Here is a 20,279-nt window from a genome sequence, read left to right on the forward strand (position 1 = left end):
GCAGGCTGACAAGCTCAGTGATGGAAGGTCACCACACAGGATGGTCTGATCGTAAGTTCCTAACTGGGCAGGCCACGGTGAGGAGCCACATCCCAGGCTCACAGCTTCTTTAGCAAAAGTCAGTCTTAACCTTGAGCCCTATGGATTGTTCTTAGGCGTCTAGGATAAAGTGCCTTTGAAACGTTTGAGTAATTCTCTTTCCCGGATCCCTCAGAGTCACAACTGCAGCACCAGGGCAGAGACCACGAAACTCCTCATTGTTAGCTTGTTGGCCACAGAGCACCTCTACAGTACTGTGAAGGTTAAATGTTAACTCTCCGGCACCCAGCTAAGTAAAAGAAGTATGTGTTTCTGCATTTTGCATTTAATACAATCCTAGAGATGTCCTCACTTTGCCTTTTTCCTGCCTCTTTAATTGACCAACGATGGATTTCATGTAACCTTCCTTAAATTTATCTCCTTTGATTCTAAAATGTATAAAATGAACTGCAATAAATAAATAAAACGAAAAAATAAAATAAAATGAACTGCAAAACTGCCATAGCAGCTAGAAGGAGAAGCCCCGCGGGTGCACTGGTCTCTGTAGACAGGTTAGTAATGGAAGATAAGGAGGATAAATTCCAGCAGCAAAACACGTGACTCCATTAGGTTCAGGCTCTGCCTCGGGAGAGGCTCCACTGCGCAGCCGCAGGAGCTGGGCGGAGCCTGCGCAGCCGCAGGAGCAGCTGGTCGGGTCTGCGCAACTGCGGAGTAGCTGGCAGCCCGGGGTGGGGGCACCTCGGACCCGCGCTGTTTCGCGCTGGGCCCGAGGCAGCTGGAGCCGCCGAGTTGGTCTGGTCCCTGCGCCCCGCACCGCAGCGGGTGAGACCGGCTCCGCTGCGCCGGCCTCGGGCCACCAGCCGTCCTCCCCAGGGCCGCCGCCACCATGCTGCTGCCCGTGTTCACCCTGAAACTGCGCCACAAAATCAGCCCCCGCATGGTGGCCATAGGGCGCTACGACGGGACGCACCCGTGCCTGGCGGCTGCCACCCAAGCGGGCAAGGTAACCGCACCCACCTGCACGGAGCCTGGGCCCCTGGAGTCCCACGATCTCCGCGGGCCGCTACTCTCGACCCCGCCCCTCATCCCCCGACTCCGCCCCCAGCCTTGGGTTGCCCGGCAACCGGTCGGTTGTCCTGTAGTTCTCCATCCTGTTCAGAATAATGAACACTTGGGTTGCGGGAAACGAGTTAAGTCGGCTCGCGTGAATTGCGCGTACTCCGCGGGAGCCGTCTTAAACTCGGTTCATATAGATTTGCGGTGGAGTGCGGGAAACGTGTAAACTCGGGCCGATTGTAACTGCGTATTACCAAATATTTCATTTCAATCGAACCCATACTTCAAAAGATATAGGCATTTTAACGCGCCATCTTATATTTTGGCGGGAAATTCACCCGCAACCCAAGTGTGAACAATGGGGTCTCGCATGAATGGCTTTTCTGAGCAGTGAACTGTGCGAGGGGAAGGGACTGGTCAGGGTTAGCAGTGGTAACAGACCTCAGATTCTCTGCCTTTCCCTCTGAACTCGTTCCACTATCTCAGACTGTCCCGAGCCACACAACTTGAAAAAATATAGACAACGACCCCCCCCCCCCATGAAATGATTCAGATTGCACTTTTGATTTTGATATGTATCCATGTACATTCACATCTTTTCCCGTAAGTTATTCACTGAATACCTGTGTACTTAGTGAGTAACTTATGGGGAAAGATGTGCCAGGTGCTGTGCAAGGTGTGGGAGTCACAGAGATGAACAAGACATGGTCATTCAACAGCCACCAGTTTTTAAAAAAGTGGTAGATGTTGAGGATTGACATTCATCATCTCGGCATTCTTGCAACAATGCCAAGGGCAGCACCAGAGCGCTGGCTCTGGTACCTACTAATTTCATGACCCGGGACAAGTTACTTAATAATAGTATCTACAACATCGGGTTGTTATGAGGATTAAATAAGTTAATATATATGAAGCATTTGCCATATAAGAAATGGTCACTAATTGTTAACTGTTATTTTTTATCCCTCCCACGTCACTGACTAGTGGTTCAGAAAGGTTTGAAGTGATACTTGAGGTCACTCAACTAGAAAGTCATGGAAATGAGATTAGAGACCCTGTTCTCTGGCCCAGGGCAGATTTCATAATGATTAAAACATTTATATAATAACCCTTCCCCTTATGTTGTGTATTCTTAGGATATGCCTTGGGATACATAATTAAAAAATAATTTTCATTAAGTTGTTTAATGGAGTAAAGCACTTAGCACAGGCTCTGGCAAAGAATAATGCTCATTGTTATTGTTAAGAAGCACTGACAAATGCCAGACAGAAATTCATATTGTTTCTGCTGGGAAGGGCCCATTGATAGTAGCTCAGCCCCTAATTTATTGAGGTCTTATTATGTGCTGGGCACAGTTCTTAGCTCTGCAGGTGCAAGGGTGAATGTGACAAGTCTCTCCCCCTTAGAGCTTACATTTGAGAGGGGGAACCGGACAATTCAGGGAGCAAAATGTATTTTTATATCTGAGATTTGTATGACTCAGTTGAAGTCTGTAAAACAGATTTACTAACTACCAGACTGTTTTAAGGGTTAGGAAGTGAATTCATTCGGTGCTTGGTTGAAAGATACTAAAGGAAGTGTTTATTATTTTATTTGCTGGGATCGTTTTGGGGTGTCAGAGTGCTCTGACAGCCTGCTGGAGCCTAGCATGTAAGCTGACCTAGTAAGCAACTAGATCAGCAGTTCTCAACCTGTGGGTCTCGACCCCTTTGGCGGTCGAACGACCCTTTCACAGGGGTCGCCTAAGACCATCCTGCATATCAGATATTTACATGACGATTCATAACAGTAGCAACATTACAGTTAGGAAGTAGCAACGAAAATAATTTTATGGTTGGGTCACAACATGAGGAACTGTATTTAAAGGGCTAGAAGGTTGAGAACCACTGAACTAGATCTTGTACATGACCTTGTTCTTTACAATGCCAGGAACCATGGATTCCCACAAATCATAGTGATTGAAAGCCAGCCATGCACACAACTGTGTTGTAGGTGTTTTAAGTAAGTTTATGGGTGATTAAAGTGACTTTTTGTTAATGTTGATATCTGTTAACCTAGTCTTTTAGAAAATGTATGTTAATTTTCGTATTTTAAGGGAATGTAATGAACTGGTTTTGTTGCAGGTTTTTATTCACAACCCTCATACACGGAGCCAGCATTTCAGCGCGTCCAGAGTCTACCAGAGCCCCCTGGAGTCTGATGTTTCTCTTCTCAACATCAACCAGGCTGTCAGCTGCCTGACTGCAGGAGTATTGAACCCTGCACTTGGCTGTGATGCTCTTTTAGTGGGGACACAGACGAATCTTTTGGCTTACGATGTCTACAATAATTCAGATTTTTTCTACAGAGAGGCAAGTATACCCCTTGATCGCCATAAAACCCCCCTGACCCATTCATGTTCATTTTTGTTATGCTTGAACGAGATCAGACATGGATTTTGGTTTATTACGTGGCTGTTGCACTGTAGTCCAACACCACGTGATTTTGCCATTTGCAGCTGCTCCATCCACTTGACATTTATTTGGTCATGATTGCTAACCGCTTTCATTTTGCATTTCCCTCGTGAACAGTGATGCAGGACGCCCTTTCCTGTGCCTGTTTATATGTCTTTTGTGAAGCGTTTAAGTCTTTGCCTATTTATTTATTAGTAGTTTGTGTGTATTATTGATTTGTAGAAGTTCTTTGGAGATAGTGGGTACAAGTTCTTTGTCAGATTTATATATAACAAATATTTTCTCCCAGTATGTGGCTTATTCCAACACGTAGGTATCTTTTGATGAGTAAAAGTTTTTCATTTTGATAAAGCCCAGCTAATCCATTTTTTTTCTTTAACTGCGTGTGAGTGCTTTCCCTGCCCTTCTAAGCATCTTTGGTCACATAGATATGCTTCCTGTGTTATTGCACAAGACTGGAATTGAGTTTAGGACTGTATTAGTCAGGGTTCTCCAGATAAACAGAATTAACAGGATGTGTATAGAGAGAGAGGGGTTGGGGGGGGGGGATATATTTTAAAGAATTGGTTCACATGGTTGTGGAGGCTGTCAAGTCCAAAATTTGCAGGGTCGGCTAGCAGGCTGGAGACCCAGAGAAGAGCTGATGTTGAAACACAAGTCTGAAGGCAGTGTTCTGAATTCTTCCTTCCTCAGGGACCAGTCTTTTTTCTCTTAAGATCTTCAACTAATTGGACGAGGCCCTTCCACATCATAGAGTATAATCTGCTTTACTCAGAGACTACTGATTTAAATGTTAATCTCGTCTAAACATACCTCCACAGAAGCATCTAGAATAATGTTTGGTCAAGTATCCTACAGAGCCTTGGACTTTGTAGCACTTTATTGTAGCAGATTAGTGTGTGACGCCAAGGGCCTGAGTGTACCCTGCATCTGCGCTCAGCCTTGCATCAGCACGCGAACGCCACAGTGACATACACCTGCCTCTCAGGAGACCATGTGGCTTCTCACACTGATGAAGGAGGAATTTGAGTGTCCAAATACAGATAAGGATACATGTTACCTCCCGTGTGCCTGCGCATCCTTGTTATCTGAGATTTTATTTTTTTTTCTTCTTAGGTGGCAGATGGGGCCAATGCAATTGTGTTGGGGACACTGGGGGACATTTCCTCTCCTCTTGCGATTATTGGTGGAAATTGTGCTCTGCAGGGTTTCGATCATGAAGGAAAGGACCTTTTTTGGACGGTATGAAGAACAAAACACTCTCTTTAGGACTCATTTTTACTCTAAATGTTCTTTATTTAGCTTGGTTTGTTTTTTACCATCCATATTTATAATTCTGTGCATTAAAAAAATATGCAAAATTTGAATAACACCTGTTGGTGGTTTGTAATCTTCTCTTTCCTATGGCTATTATAGTCAGATTGAGTGGAAAAAGAGGGCATGCTCATGACACTGGGTTTTGTTTTCAGGTCACTGGAGATAATGTTCATTCCTTGGCCTTGTGTGACTTTGACGGTGATGGGAAAAAAGAGGTATGTGGGGGAGGAGATACTTCTCTCTGTGTTCAGCTGAATAAATTTTCCCGTGCAGTGACCTTGGTGTTGGGAGAAGTGTCAGCTTCTCATGGTTGCTCTTGGGCTCTGTTGCCTCAGTAATGAGCTCACTGGCCTCATTTGTCTTTCTCCTGTCTTTTGAACAATACATCACTTTGTTTGTCTAGTGCAAAGATCAAGGCCATGATGTTTCAAAAGACACAGGACAGGGAGGAAGGGTGGAACAGTTGATGGGACTGCAGTCATAGTCACAATCATAACTTGCTTTTGATGCTTTCGAATCATATCAGTAAACAGTTTTCAAGTTTGGCCAACTTTTTCAGGAATTTAGAAGTTTTAGAGATTGGCTCTTACTTCGTTTTTTGAAATTGATTCTCATGGTTCCTCTAGAAATTAGCTTCTTGAGCAGCCAGCGGACTGCTGTGTTGGGCAGTGACTTGCCCCTCTCTTGTCCATGGATGCCAGGCTCTGGCATTTGAAATGGGGCTTCCATCTGAGGCAGGCAGGCGCTGAGCCAGCGAGCACTTTCAGGTTCGAGTGGAAGAACACACCCTGGTGGGATGTGCAGCCCCCATGGCTGGAGGAAATCTCTAGAGCCACTACTTCTTTTTTTAAAAAAATCATATTTGTATTGATTTCAGAGAGGGAGCAAGAGATAGAAACTTCAGTGATGAGAGAATCATTGATCGGCTGCCTCCTGCACGCCCCATACTGTAGATTGAGTCCAGAAACCCAGGCATGTGCCCTGACTGGGAATTGAGCTGTGACACCCTGGTTTACAGGTCGATGCTCAACCACTGAGCCACACTGGCCAGGCAAGCCACTGTTTCTTCACTGACTGAATTTGTTGACCTTCACATTGGAGGGAACTTACCTGAGCATTGGCTCGCTGGGAAACTAGAAGTCTTGGGTAGCAGTAGCAACATACAAAATGTTATGCAATCTTTTGTTTTATTTATGGGAATTTTTCTGTGTTCACTTGCTGAACTAAATATGCGTGTTTTTATTTTAAGCTTCTTGTTGGATCTGAGGACTTTGATATCCGAGTTTTTAAAGAAGACGAGATTGTGGCAGAAATGACCGAAACAGAGGTGAGAAGTGTGACCTCGGGCAACATAGATGAGCACAGTCCAGTGTAACATCAGATGAGCGTGCTGGCCATCTCACAATCTAGTCTGTCGTAGGGTAAAAACTGGGGGTTAAACAGAGCTGGACATTACAGAGAAAGAAGCATTTAAAAATCTTGTATAAGACATATTTTGAAAAGACTGATTAAATAGAGGAAAATTGAGTGGAAAGGCATTGGCTTTAATGAGTTACATCATCACCATGGCAACTCTTTATTATGTACCTAATATATGCTAGTCACTGTTCTAAGTGCTTTACATCAATTAAGTCATTTAACTCTACAACAACCCTATTGGGGAGGAAATACTATTATTCCCATTTTAATGATATTAAGTTTCTTCGTTAAATTACACACACAGGTCATGGCTACTAAGTGGCTTGGTTAGGATTTGAACCTGTGTGTCTTGTCCTCTTCCTCCTCCTCGTGTCTGTTAAATGGGTTTGAATGAAGTGCATAAGTGAGATTTTTATACTTTTTTCTCTTCATTCAAATTAAGTACTTCTTAGGCACATTTCTGAAGGTAAACTTATGAATTAGATGTTAGAGAACTTGGCTAGTTTCTTTGTGACTATAATTACTTCATGTGATTGAACCTGATATGTTTCTTAAAGAATTTAAACTTCATTTTTCAAAGCAGTCCCTAAGGTTGCCCTGGTCCTTTGTTGTTTTGATATGCTTAGCATATAAGCTGCTGGTTTTCCAGCAATGAGCAAGATGGAAACAGAATAATTAGGATATTCTGAATTAAGGAAATAGAAGAGGATAAAGGAACATGGCTTGTGAACATTATAAACCGACAGAAAGAAAAAAAAAAAAAGAGAAGGGAGTCTGAGAGGTCAGAATGGTCCGATTCTGCACAATGTAGTCACGTGGTATTTGGGAGTCTGGCCTTAAAACCGCACTTGACCACTTATTCTTGCTTCTCAACCACTGAACCACACCGGCCAGGCTCATTAGATTCTTAAAGGGGTTCGCCACCTCTCAGCCTGATCCCCTCCCCGCAAAAAACTGACTTGACAATCACTGGCCTGTAGGTGCTGTGCCTGCATTGTCATTTCCCTTTCATGCAAGTTTGTAGTAAATCTTTTCCCATTTGGTGGGAATCATTCACATTTCATTGGATTTCTGTTTGTTGTCAATCCTGGATGTGAGGAGGGTGCATTCTTTTCCTAAATCCTAGAAGAGGCCAAGAAAACATGAAGTAGAACTACGGCTTTGAGGTGACTATTGACCCTCTCGTCTACACAAGAAAAACTAGTGAACTAAGGAAGGACTAAGGGGCATAGGCAATCTGGGCTTAAATATATGAAAATGTGGACTTTCTAAAATTATTCATTTCAGGGCCATTTTCTTGTCCTGTCAGTTTGATTTTGCCCCTAGCTCAAATGTCTTTTCCCAGATCAGCAAAATCACAATTTATTTGGCAGTTCAGCAGTACCAAGGACTGCCAGAAGAATGCCTCGAGCTAAATAATTCTGAAACCCTAACAGCACTTTGCATTCAGAGTTAAGTGATGTGGGTGGTTTTGTAGAAAAGCTGTAGGTGTAGAGGAAATTACATAACTATTCTCTGCTTTACAATTTATTTCTTAAATATCTTTTATTAGGGTCAGAATGAGAAAGTAGATCTGCAAGATCATAGATGTTATTAAGCTTTGGTTTTAACTTTAAAAGGTAATTTTGTTTAGTATGTAAAAATTTATCTGTTTGAGATGTTAAACCCCAGTCCTAATATATGCATTCTGTGTATTATCACATACATACACAGAGGCATGTGCTTGGGTTGTCACTTTTCTAAGGATTATGTGGGGTTTTTTTTTCTTTCTAAAAAATGTCTTTCTTCTCTAGCAAACAAATTATGTCACAGAGAAAAAAGTATACACATAATAGACATTTAGTGGTGGATTTTGTAAGTTTTTTTAAAATTTAGACCCTGGGCCCTGGCCCAATAGCTCAGTTGGTTAGAGTATCATCCCGATACACCAAGATGTGGGTTTGATCCCCGTCAGGGAACAAACAAGAATCAACCAATCAATGCATAAATAAGTGGAACAACAACTAGATGTTTCTCTCTCTCTCTCAAAAATAAATTTAGACAGTGGGATATTATAAGTGAAGGTATAATACTGGAATAGTCATGGAAACATTTTTGAGTTAGTGTGAATTGTACATACTCTAGATCTTGTGTGCTGCGCTTACTTCCTCCTTTACCCCTCAATCTTACTGTATTTCTTTTTGTAATTTGCTGAAACTTGCCACGTAAGCTTGATTTGAAACAGCAAACTTTGGGCATTTATTCAGTTCCGATTATCCAGCCTGTGAAATAGATGCACTTGAAAAGAGGAATACCTTACCCACTAATGGACTGGAAGTGCATTTAAATCTAATTTTAACACACTTGTAGCAAGGCAGACAGTTTTACAAAGCCATGCTTCACCTTAAATTGAGTCTTAATGAAACGCTGAGGTATTTTCATGTGCTATTTTTTGCAGATAATCACCTCTCTCTGCCCAGTGTATGGCAGTCGGTTTGGTTATGCCCTTGCCAACGGCACAGTTGGAGTTTACGACAAAACAGCCCGATACTGGAGAATTAAAGTTAGTATGATTCAGCCTCTGCTATGCAGAGATTTTCTACACACTGAGAGACTTCTGTACTAATTATTGAAATTCCTTTTCAGTCCAAAAATTATGCCATGAGCATTCATGCTTTTGACCTTAATTCTGATGGCGTGTGCGAACTGATAACTGGTTGGTCCAATGGGAAGGTAAGTTAAATAGCAGAGTTCAGGTGTAATTCAAACTAATAGCTGTCTGAGACATACTGGCTGTAGGATTCAGAACAGTAATGTGAGGGTACAAACTCGCATTCCTTGGCTGTGCTTTCAAACTTAACTTCATAATCTTTCCACATTTTTTCTTCCCGCTGTAGTTGTCAACACTATAGCGAGTGTCCTTTTGGCCTTACGGCTTTAGTTGGGTGATACTCTCCAGCGGATTCTTTCTAAATCTTTTCCTGGAAGGACTGAGAATCCATGCAGTCAGGGTGACTAGGCATAGTCAGCAAAACAAGGAATTTTAATAAGCTAATAAAGAACCACTCGTATCGCTCTTTTCTAATAAATGAATGCAAATAATGTTTCCCCAGCTATAACTTCAAAATAAAATCTTTTTGCTTTCTTTCCTTTTTTTACTTCAGATCAGAATTTTGCACAGTGTTTTGGCAGGTCAGGATTGTTTTGTGAGGCTGTCTGCGTGCTGCCAGATCTCCATGGCACCGTTTGCCCTCACTCTCCTCTGCCAGTGATGATTGCCTGGGGATCAGCTAATTCTTGGTTTTTCTCCGATTTTTCTTTACTTTTGGCCGGGACCTTGTAAACTTCCTTTGCTATTATGCTGGTCTGGGTGTTAACAATTATAAGGAAAGACTGTGTAGTTGCATATTAAGAAATTTGAAAATCCAAAGATGAAAGGCTTCAGCACCCGTAATTTTCAGGCTTCCATGATGTTACTAATAGCGTGGATACGTGAATGTGATGTTCTCCAGACCAACGGTGGGAGCTGGTAGTAGGCCAGGACCTAAATTACTTTATTTTCTCATTGCAGTTTTGACTAGAGGATGTTTATGAAAAGATAAAAGTAGTGAGTGGCCTGGGCCATTGGGATTTTCTATAGCTAGTCTTTTGTTGATAACATGTGTTTTGCTTAGAACACAATCATCACTTGGAACACAAATCTTCATTGTTGATTTTGAGATGCATTTTCTGGTGAGTTGGGTATGTATTTGCCTCTCCTAGGAAGAGGAGACTCAAAGATGAAAGGGGAAGAGGGACTCTTAAACAGGGTATTATAAAAGGTTATATCTGTGGTAGAAGGTTGGCTAGTTTGGCATTTTCAAACTTTAGATATAGCTGTATTTCAACATTTATATGTAATAAAGACATTTTTTTTTTTATATAGAGCTAACCTTTTTTGTATACCTCTATATGCCAGGCCCTGTTCTAAGTGCTTTACATGTGTTAGCTCCTTTAGGCCTCATTCCAACCTAAGGGGTGTATGTGCAGTTATTGTCGTCATGTTCTTGTCCTGGTCCCCCAGATGAGGAGACAGGCCCAGCCAGGGTGGTTAGGAAGTTTGCCCAAGATCCCAGGGAGAGCAAGGGCAAAGCTGGGACTGGAAGCCAGGCAGCTGGCCTCGGGCCCCAGAGGTCCTAGGTGCCTCCTCAGAAACCACAGGGCTCTATGGAGTATCTTGGAAGCTGCTCAGCTAAATGACCTTTACATTTCTGTTTTTAAAAAACAGTAACACAAGCGATTTTTCAAGTTCTCCTTTCACTTTCAGGTTGATGCTCGAAGTGACCGAACTGGGGAGGTCATCTTTAAAGACAACTTTTCTTCTGCAATCGCTGGTGTGGTGGAGGGAGATTACCGGATGGATGGCCACGTCCAGTTAATCTGCTGTTCAGTGGATGGGGAAAGTAAATTGGGATGGGAAAATCCTTGAGAAGTCAGATTTTCAGTTTGATTGGGTTAGAATACCAGAAATCCCACTGTAAAATGTTTGCTTTGCTATCCTCTGGTCCTAACAAGTTCACCCTCGTTGGGGCATGAGAACTTAGGTGTTTGGTTATCGGACCAGGTAACTGATGACTTGCAAGCAGACCTGGCTGTACGTGGGCTGTTCCTTAGTGTGGTGAGCATCTGTTCCTCCTCTTCAGTCCGGGGCTACCTGCCAGGCTCGGCTGAGATGAGAGGGAACCTCATGGACACCAGCGTAGAGCAGGAGCTCATCCGAGAGCTGAGTCAGAAAAAACAGAATCTGTTGCTGGAACTCCGTAACTACGAGGAAAATGCCAAGGTGGGGCCTAATGTGGAGGGGACATGGAATCTGAAAAGTTGGGGGTCGGCACGTGAAAGCAGAACGAGAATGTCAGTGTCTGCCACGTGCGGGCTCCCTCCCTCCCACAGGAGCACAGCTGCTTCAGCCTTGTTTGCCTGGGTCAGAATGGAGGGGCATGTGTCCCTTCATCTAGAAACGCCACTTGCAGGCAGCTGAGCAATAGCGATCTTTTCGGTGGTCCAAGACATTTACTGCAGCGCCAGTGGTAGCAGCGAGCGGTGGGAAGCAGCTTAGATGGTGACCAGGAGCAGGGAGTATACGCTGGGGAATATGAAGCTGCTCAAAAGAATGAAGTATATGTACTTGGGCTGATATGGAAGGATATGTGGTATTAAGTGGGGAAAAAAAGAAGGAACAATATGTATGGGGTATCTTTTTACAAAACAAATAACATAAAAAGTGACAACCCGGGACCCTTCAGTCCGCAGGCTGACACTCTTTGCATTGAGCCAAACCGGCAAGGGCACACATAACTATTTTTGAATTTGCTATGCTAAATGAATTTTGTTACTTTAAGAGATCAATGTAAAAAATGTGAAAGGCATGATGGGGTACAGTGGACCTGGAACACAGAAAGGGACGAAGGTATTTTTGCTTGGGAAAAGGCTGGGTAGAGCAAGGGGGCGCTAATGAGGAGAGTCTTCTGAATTCTGAAAAGCCAGGTGAATAGAAGATAACCACAGCATTAACAGTGGCGTCAGTTCACTGTGTGGTGACTGAGTTGGAAGCGGTGGGATGTTTTGCAGGCCGAGTGGAGCAGCCCACTGAATGAGGCCGATGGGCAGTGGGGCATAATCCCAGCCAACACCAAGCTCCACACCGCCCTCTCAGTCAACCTGGGGAGCGAGACTCGGGCTGCTCACACAGAATTGTGCATTTCCACTTCGAACGGTAAGGGATGATTTAGAGCTGGCATTTTTAGGCACCCGTGCTATCTCCGAGTGGTTCTTCACCTGTCTTCCGTTTCCCCTCTTCCCTGCAGACACCATCATCCGAGCGGTAATGATTTTCGCAGAGGGCATTTTTCTAGGTGAGAGCCACGTGGTACACCCCAGCATACACAGCCTTTCCAGCTCCATCTGCATCCCTATCACACCTCCCAAAGATGTCCCTGTGGATCTGCACTTGAAGACCTTCGTGGGTTACAGAAGCAGGTGACCCTCTGCAAGTCCGTTTATTTGCAGACGACACTGAGAGGGCGAGATGTGCGGGTTTTTCCATGGCGCCAGGGGTCCCGCGGGGCCACAGGAGCCTTTAATGGTTCCCGGGACCTTATTTCCCTAATTTGAAATCTTCCCCAAAAGGGGGGTATTTAAGTTTCAGATGGTTATTTTCTGATTTTAGTCTGATGATTTTATAATCACAAGATATGGTTAACTGATGATTTGTCAACTTCTGGTTTCGACCACTAAGACTGTAAGGGTTGGGATGCAGCTTTATATTAGAGTTTTATATACCTCAGCTTGTGGAGGGAATCCACTGGATTTGTGGAAGACAAAAAGCCTTTTCACATTTTTTTAGGTTCTTTTAAGCCCTTGGTTTATATGTATATGTAGATTTATGTTATCTCCAAATCTCAAACCATCTGTGAAACCCTTAAATATCAACATGAAGACTTAGTGACTGTATTTTCTGGGCCTTGCGCTTTGAAACCGTTCTCTTGTGTCCCATTGGTCGGCCACAGCACCCAGTTTCACGTGTTTGAACTGACCAGACAGCTCCCCAGATTCTCCATGTATGCGCTGACCAGCCCGGACTCCGCCAGCCAGCCGCTCGGTTTCGTCAACTTTACCATTGCTGAACGGGCCCAGAGAGTGAGCACCGGCTGTTTTCTTTCAATACTTTTGCATTTTAGAATCCTCTGGATGTTATTTATTAGCAGAGAGGAATCACATGAATGAGTTATTTGATAGCAGTAAATATGACATGAGTTATATGGCTTGGAGTTGGTTGATAACCTAACAAAAATGTTGTTAAAGTACCCCCTCCCCTCATTCTGAAAAAATAGAGACCGTATTTACCTGAACAATCCTTCGTTACAGGTGAATGATCACCAGTTTTTAATTTCTCTCTATGGTTATGGTCCCAGTGTGGTTGTCCTGGCCTAGTATTTAAAGAGGACCCTGCATCCAAATGGAAGGAGAGTGGGACTTGGGGCTGGGAATATTTTTGGGCTCAAATGCTATCTTACCCGATTAATTTCTTAGTGATTTTTGGGAAATGCCCTGCACCTGTCTGAGCCTCAGTTTCCTTATCTGTGAGTATATCTTACCTCCCAGGGGTCCCTGAAGATTACATAATTGGTGTGAAAGCACCTTGTAAATTTGAGAGACCTGATACCAATGGACTTTAATCATGGCTGGACCTCAGAATTCTTAGTGAGGCTTTTTAATCACATAGATCCTCAGGCCCATGCCCAGCCCATGGAACCAGACACTCCATAGGTGGGCCCTTCCAAAAACCTCATGGTTGTTCTTATGTGGAACTTGTGTTATAAACCACTGTAAATATTAACTTATTAATATTAACTTATTAATATTAAATTTTATTGTGTGGATGTGTCAGTGTCTATGCTCTGTGTGCATACATATTTCATTTTTTTTTAAGAATGGACTGGAGTAATTTTAAACAGATTACATTGTCCAGAACATAGCCATAGAAGAGCTATCGTGTAAATAGAATTAGCACTATACCTGAATTGTTTCTGCATTGCATATTAAGTTTATGTCTAATTTGAGGATACTATTAAATCATGCATGCTGTGGGGCGAGACATAATTATGAACATGCACAAGGTGGGGAAAGGGAGTGTGGTTAGTGTTTTCCTGGTGGGGGTGGTGTGTTCATTTACCAAACAATGAAACGAGAAAGGAGGATAACTCTTAACAATGACTATACTCCAAGTTCACTCCATCCTATTCATTTTTAAGGTTTTTGTATGGCTCAACCAGAACTTTCTGCTCCCAGAAGACACCGACATTCAGAATGCTCCATTTCAAGTGTGTTTCACATCCTTACGGAACGGTAGCCAGCTGTATATAAAAGTAAAGCTGAGTGGAGAGGTAAAGTTGAATGTTTTGGACATAACTTAAGTCTGTTAGGTTTTCTGCCTCCCTCCCTCCTTCCCTTTAGCACTTCCTTATTTAACTTGGGGAGGGTCAGGAATATAGAGGTGAACAGAAACATTTTCACTGTTTGAATGATTTTGTTGTTTAGTTTATGAGGCTAAAGGAATGATCTTTTAACCTGCTGCTAAAATAATGAATGTGGTTTGTAATTTCCTTGAGGGTTAACCCCTATCTTATTCATCCACATATAAATTTATACTCAATAAATGTGTTGAGAATGGGGAAATTCAGGTTTCAGCTTAGTTTGTCTTTAATATCTGAGGATGCTGAACTTGTCTCTTTTCCTCTGGATAGATCACTGTGAAGACTGATGACATTGAGCTGGCTGGTGACATCATCCAGTCAGTTGCATCATTTTTTGCTATTGAAGACCTTCAGGTGGAAGCAGATTTCCCTGTCTACTTTGAGGAGTTACGAAAAGTGCTAGTTAAGGTGAGGGCTACCAATGGATGCATTTATGAGAACGTGGTGGTTTAATGTCTGAAATGTTTCTCGTAGGAGAGTAATGGCACTACGACTGTACGTGTGTTATATGATAATTACATTTTAAAGAATTCTGCAAATTCTCAAAATCAAAATTGAACTAGTATTGGAGAGTTCACTAGTTAAAGGATTTCTTTTATAACAGTGAGTGGTTAGCTCTTGACCACCCTGCTTTCTTTCTTTGATTTAGGGGAATACTTTTTAAAATATATATCAGCAGTTTCCTTTGCTAACCCTTCATCTTACTTTTATCTACTTTGCTCTTTGGTTTAGGGATTTCCAACAACACAAATTCAAAAGAAAAACTAACAATTTTGATTGGTCCCAAATTATAACAAAGTTCCTACCCCCAATCTCTAGAATGTTAATATGAGCGTTGCTAGGGCTCCAGGCTTAGGCATGAAAAGGATCCAACTGGAATGTCATTGTGAGTGTTGGAGGCAGCACAGACTAATCACTTCACTGAGGAGGAGCTGACACAACGGGGTTAAGAAGGGCCAAGTCGGCAGGGGGAAGGAGAGGGCCTTGCTCTATGGTAGACAGTGTCTTCTCAGGCTGTCTGGTTTTCAAGCAGTCTGGGAGGTCTTTTTCATTCCTGAGTGTTCATGGTCTCCAGGTGGATGAATATCACTCATTGCATCAGAAGCTCAGTGCTGACATGGCTGACAATTCCAACCTGATCCGAAGTTTGCTGGTCCGAGCTGAGGATGCTCGTCTGATGAGGGACATGTGAGTATTTACCGTGACTAGGACAGGTACAAGATGAAACATGGCAGCAATATGGAATAGCCGCTCTCAGATGCTACTAGGAGGAGTGTGTTTGGTACAAAGACTTTGTAAAATAACTTGGCATTATCAGTAGAGTTGAAAATACGCATACCCTATGCCCCAGCAACTCTCTTGGTTTACAACCTAGAGAAACTAACGCCTGTATAAACCAGGATATTTTTATAAGAATGCTCATAAAGGCTTGTTCATGAGAACTCCAAAGAGGAGACAATCCAAACTAGCATAACACTACTGTGGATAAATTATGGTATGTCCATACAAATGGAACACTACTCGCAATGAGAATGCATGTATCTCAATAACATGTACCAACGTGAACAGACCTTATAAGCATAATGGAGATAGGCAGAAGTAAGACTCAAAAGAATATGTGTAAAATGCTTCCACTTATATATAGTTTGGAAACAGATTAAACTGTATCATTTGGGAAGTGTACATAGATGATAAAAATATAAAGAAATGCAGGGGAGAGATTCTCATATAAGATAGTATTTTCTCCTCAGGAAGAGCACATTAGGAAGCTTCTGGGATGCTGGCAATGCCTTTTTGACTTGGATAATAAACATTTGTTCTGTGAATTTTTTCAAATGTGCATTATATTTTACAATAAAAAGGTGAAAATGAATAGGGGCAGGTCTAGCAGATTTTGTCTAATGAATGTTAATCTGAAGCCTGGAAGACAGGCTGTCACCTTGCTCACTTTTCCCAGCACATTGGGCACTTGATCATTCTTGGCTCCTAAATTCAAACAAACTGTGGACTAATAAGAGAGGAAGACCACTTGTCTCCCATTTATTTGTAAGAAATAGAGTACTTTGATAGAAACTTCTCAATGTTTTCAAAGCAAAATTTAGAATTACCCTGCTTTAATGACAAACAGCTAAGAATTTGGTGTCTTCTATTCTTTATGTGTCTAAGAAGTTTGCATGTTTTTTTCAGTTAAGTCTGCTGTGTCAAGGTACAGTGATAGTCAATGTCTATTGATTTCCACAGGAAAACAATGAAGAATCGCTATATGGAGCTCTATGATCTTAATAAAGACTTGCTAAATGGATATAAGATTCGCTGTAACAATCACACAGAGCTGCTGGGAAACCTCAAAGCAGTAAATCAAGCAATTCAAAGAGCAGGCCATCTGCGTGGTAAGTCTCTGTATAGCGCTATTATTAGTAATTTGGGGGTGAGAATCACTGAAGATGTTAATAGCTTTGAGAATTCATATTGGGGCCTGTATCTATAGAGACTTTTAACACTCAAGTTGGCACCAGTCACTTGAGTTTCAGTCAGCCTGTTCAGCTTGGTTAGTACCCAGATTTCAAGAAAGCTAGTAGCTCCTTTTCTTAGACCTTGCAGCATCCTTGAAAGAAAAACCTAGTGACATATACCTAAGAGGAAAGCCTTAAGTACCCTTATTAAAAAAAACAAAGACTGAAAATTAATGAGTTAAGTGTTCAATTTAAAAGTTAGAAAAAGAACAATAAAGTAACGCAAAGGAAGCAGAAATAACCAGAGATTTATACCTAAAATCTGCTGTTTGGGGTCAGTGCTTTTGACTTCCTTTTAATCTTTGGTAGGTGGATATGAGCTTTGATCCTTTTCTATAAAACTGACTTGATTTCTAGGTTTGAAATGGTCTCTAGATTTGGTTTGTGATAAACTTCCTCACACAGGTCATCTTTTTAAGGGAGTGATAAGATCATTTAGTTGAATTTGCACTACCATTAACTCTAATTTCACACTGTTTTAAAGCTGGCCTCTGATTTATAATTTCACTTTTAATAATCTTTCAGATTGTACTGATTTGCTATTTCTTTTCATATAGTTGGAAAACCAAAGAACCAGGTGATCACTGCTTGTCGGGATGCAATTCGAAGCAACAATATCAACACTCTGTTCAGAATCATGCGGGTGGGGACAACTTCTTCATAGGAGAGAGAATAGGTAGTGAAGTTCCTAGAAAGTGTTCTTTCCTAAAAATCTAGGTTGGTTTGCTTTGGATCGCATCCTGGTGAACTGAGGGTGCTGAGAATGAAAACAACCTTGTTGAGTTGCACAAATGAAAGACAAAGCATTGCATCTGAAAAGTGTATTCACTTTCTGTTTTTAGGATCCAGTAGTTCCGTTGCCAAATAATAGTAGGTTTGTATGGAGGGAGGTGAATACTTTTGGAACATTAGGGCTCCGAAGTCCAATTATTTCTGAATATATGTAAAGCTGATGTATAGATACATCTATTTTCTTGTAATTGAACTTGTAATTTTAAAATAGATTATCTACCTTTACATTAAAATTTGTGTTGCCTGATTTTAAAATCACCACATCAGAATTGCATAAACCATTTCTATTACGTGCAGAGAAAGAAATACAGACAGTTGTGTACTTTTATTTTAATCATTGAAAGGTGGGTGTAAACAGATTTGTATTGAAAGTTTATGTGATCTATTGGTTGGAGTAATGTTAACTGCTAAAATAGACCTCAGAATTCCCAAGGACCCATTTACTTCTCAGTATGTCAGATTTCTCTATAGCTGCTCAGGGACAGCTAGGGCAGCCTTTCTAGGCCTGAGTTCTCTAGGGTAGCGGTCGCCAACCTTTTGGACCTCACAGACCACCGGCTGCCAACCGCTGCTCTAGAGAAACCTGCCTCAGGAATGATTGGGGTGACCACTTCTACTGCAGGCAGTGAGGACCTTATGGCCTTGGGGCTTCCCTCTCTCTTGGAACTCTACGGGACCAGGGCTGTCCTAAGGCCTTGCAGTTATTTCTGTCCAAGCCAGCAGAAGAGGAAAAGCTTTTCAAGGCTGTGGTCTGGAAGTGGCCCACTCCTTTCCACTCGTACTCCACAGCCAGGGTGGCCACGCCCGACTGCCAGGCCAGGAAATGTTACCTAGCTGCGTGCTTACCAGGAAGAGAAAGCTGAAGTGGGGCCAATACCTAGCAACTCCTCTTCTTCTTTTTTTAAAATATATTTTTATTGATTTCAGAGAGGAAGGGAAAAGAAGAGATGGAAACATCAATGATGAGAGGGAATCATTGATCGGTTGCCTCCTGCACGCTCTCTACTGGGGACTGAGCCTGAAATCCGGGCATGTGCCCTTGACCGGAATTGAACCTGGGACCTTTGAGTCCACAGGCCGATGCTCTATCCACTGAGCCAAACTGGCCAGGGCAGCAACTCCTTTTCTAGGAGTTGAAATTTTGCCTTAAGGTTGGTTTCAGGACTGGTTTAGTCCGTTTTCATATCTTAGTAACACTCATTCCTAAGTAGCTGAGGGAGAGGGGCCTTTCCTCTGTGGTAAATGAACTCTACGAGTTTCCTCCAGTTGACCTTTAGGATTATGCCTTCCATTTCTAATAGGTGAGCTTATGGAGTCCTAATTTTAATGAGATTATGCCTTGTAATACCTTTGTTTTACATTTTTAACTGTAAGTGCAAAAGACAGCCTTAATATACTGTGTTATTTTTTGTAATCCCTGAAGTAGTAAAGTATCTTCTGCTTCAAAGGTGCAGAAATTGAAATGCAGGGATTCATTACTTGCCAGTCATAGAGCTATCGGCAAAACTCCAGTCCGACTGTTGAGGCCTTTTCAGTTTCAACCATAGTCTATGCCTACTGAAGTGAAAATCTCACTTGGCGCTGGTTTTAAATTGTATGGCACTTTTCTTCTGTAGGGACCCTGACAGCACACTCTCATCTCACCGTTCTCTTGTTCTTTAGTCAAAATACTTCCTTCTTAGACCTTAAAGTATTTACGGGCAAGGCTTGATGGTGTCAACCAGAAGCAAGATATTGTATTTTTTCACATCACTCCGATCCCCTTGATACTGCTATCTCTGAGCTCAGAGAGGCAGACTGTTGCCTACAGGGTCCCACAGCTTGGCTTGGTGAGTCATGTGGAGGTTTGAAACCAGGTAGTCCTGGCCCTTTCTGCTATTCTGAACTGTTCCCAAGCAAGTAGGACTGGATGAGATGAAAGTGTTCATAGAACATTCAGTTACCTTCCTTTCTTAGAAGTCATCATATTCAACTTAGGGATGAGAAAAACTGGTTATCAGTTACTTCCCTAGGTTTCTATCCTGATGGAATCTGGCGCCTTCTAGAAGCTACACTTTAAGCTCTATTTTGTTGCTGAATTTTGTCGAAGCTTTAAGTGAACACTCGGCCTTTATGTAAAAGCTGACCTTGAGGATTTTGCCATCTGGGAGAAAGCTTTTCAGTCATTTTTTGAGCATCCCTTTGAAAAAGTCACCACCACCAGGTTCTCAATATTTAGAATGGTTTGTATTATTTCGCACCATGTCTGCCTATCCACACACATGAAGGCTCAGCTGAAATGCTCTCTTCTCAGGAGACCGTTCCTCTCCCATGTCTATTCCTTAACCCTCATTACATCCTGTTTATATAAATCTTAAGTCCCTCTTAAGTGAGAGCAGGGGCTGCGTCTTAATCAGCTTTATCTCCGCACAGTGCTGAGCGAATGCCTTCAGCACATACAGCATCTGCTACTCTCCCTGAGACTGTCTTGTCCTCAGCCAGCCGTCAGTAGTTTTAGAAATCAAAGAACTAGGAACTTTATAATTATTATGCAACTCTGAACATGCTTTACAAGAATGATTTTCAACATTATTGAAGTTCTAACTTTTATAATTAGCAGTTACAAATCTGCCACAGCAGACTCCTGTGATCACAGAGCTAAATTCTCTCCCGTTTCACTCTGAAACTAAAGTACAAGATGACACCCATGCAGCCTG

The 20,279-nt window shown here is 42.3% G+C and overlaps 2 protein-coding genes across 4 annotated transcripts in view; one reads left to right on the forward strand and one right to left on the reverse strand.

The window, feature by feature from the left end:
• The window catches only part of MT4 (metallothionein 4), a 41,403-nt gene that overhangs the window by 20,461 nt on the left and 663 nt on the right, over positions 1 to 20,279 (reverse strand). The window contains exon 1 of one of the 3 annotated variants that reach the window (XM_070398738.1): positions 1,057 to 1,101. The exons of the other annotated variants lie outside the window; for them this stretch is intronic. The gene's annotated coding sequence lies outside the window, so the exon portion shown is untranslated. Of the gene's footprint in view, positions 1 to 1,056; positions 1,102 to 20,279 lie in introns of those variants that run through there. 3 annotated transcript variants of the gene reach the window in all.
• BBS2 (Bardet-Biedl syndrome 2) lies at positions 763 to 17,831 on the forward strand. Its single transcript, XM_070398732.1, has 17 exons — positions 763 to 1,042; positions 3,219 to 3,446; positions 4,665 to 4,790; positions 5,018 to 5,080; positions 6,115 to 6,192; positions 8,722 to 8,826; positions 8,910 to 8,996; positions 10,570 to 10,705; positions 10,946 to 11,085; positions 11,874 to 12,018; positions 12,110 to 12,281; positions 12,812 to 12,941; positions 14,057 to 14,188; positions 14,549 to 14,686; positions 15,354 to 15,466; positions 16,520 to 16,668; positions 17,349 to 17,831. Exons 1-17 carry the CDS (start codon positions 926 to 928, stop codon positions 17,453 to 17,455), a joined length of 2,166 nt encoding a protein of 721 aa, XP_070254833.1. The 5' UTR covers positions 763 to 925; the 3' UTR covers positions 17,456 to 17,831.

The sequence above is a fragment of the Myotis yumanensis genome, unplaced genomic scaffold, assembly GCF_028538775.1.
Source record: "Myotis yumanensis isolate MYYU_CA2020_CCGP unplaced genomic scaffold, mMyoYum1.0.hap1 SCAF_18, whole genome shotgun sequence".
Taxonomy (NCBI): Eukaryota; Metazoa; Chordata; class Mammalia; order Chiroptera; family Vespertilionidae; genus Myotis; species Myotis yumanensis.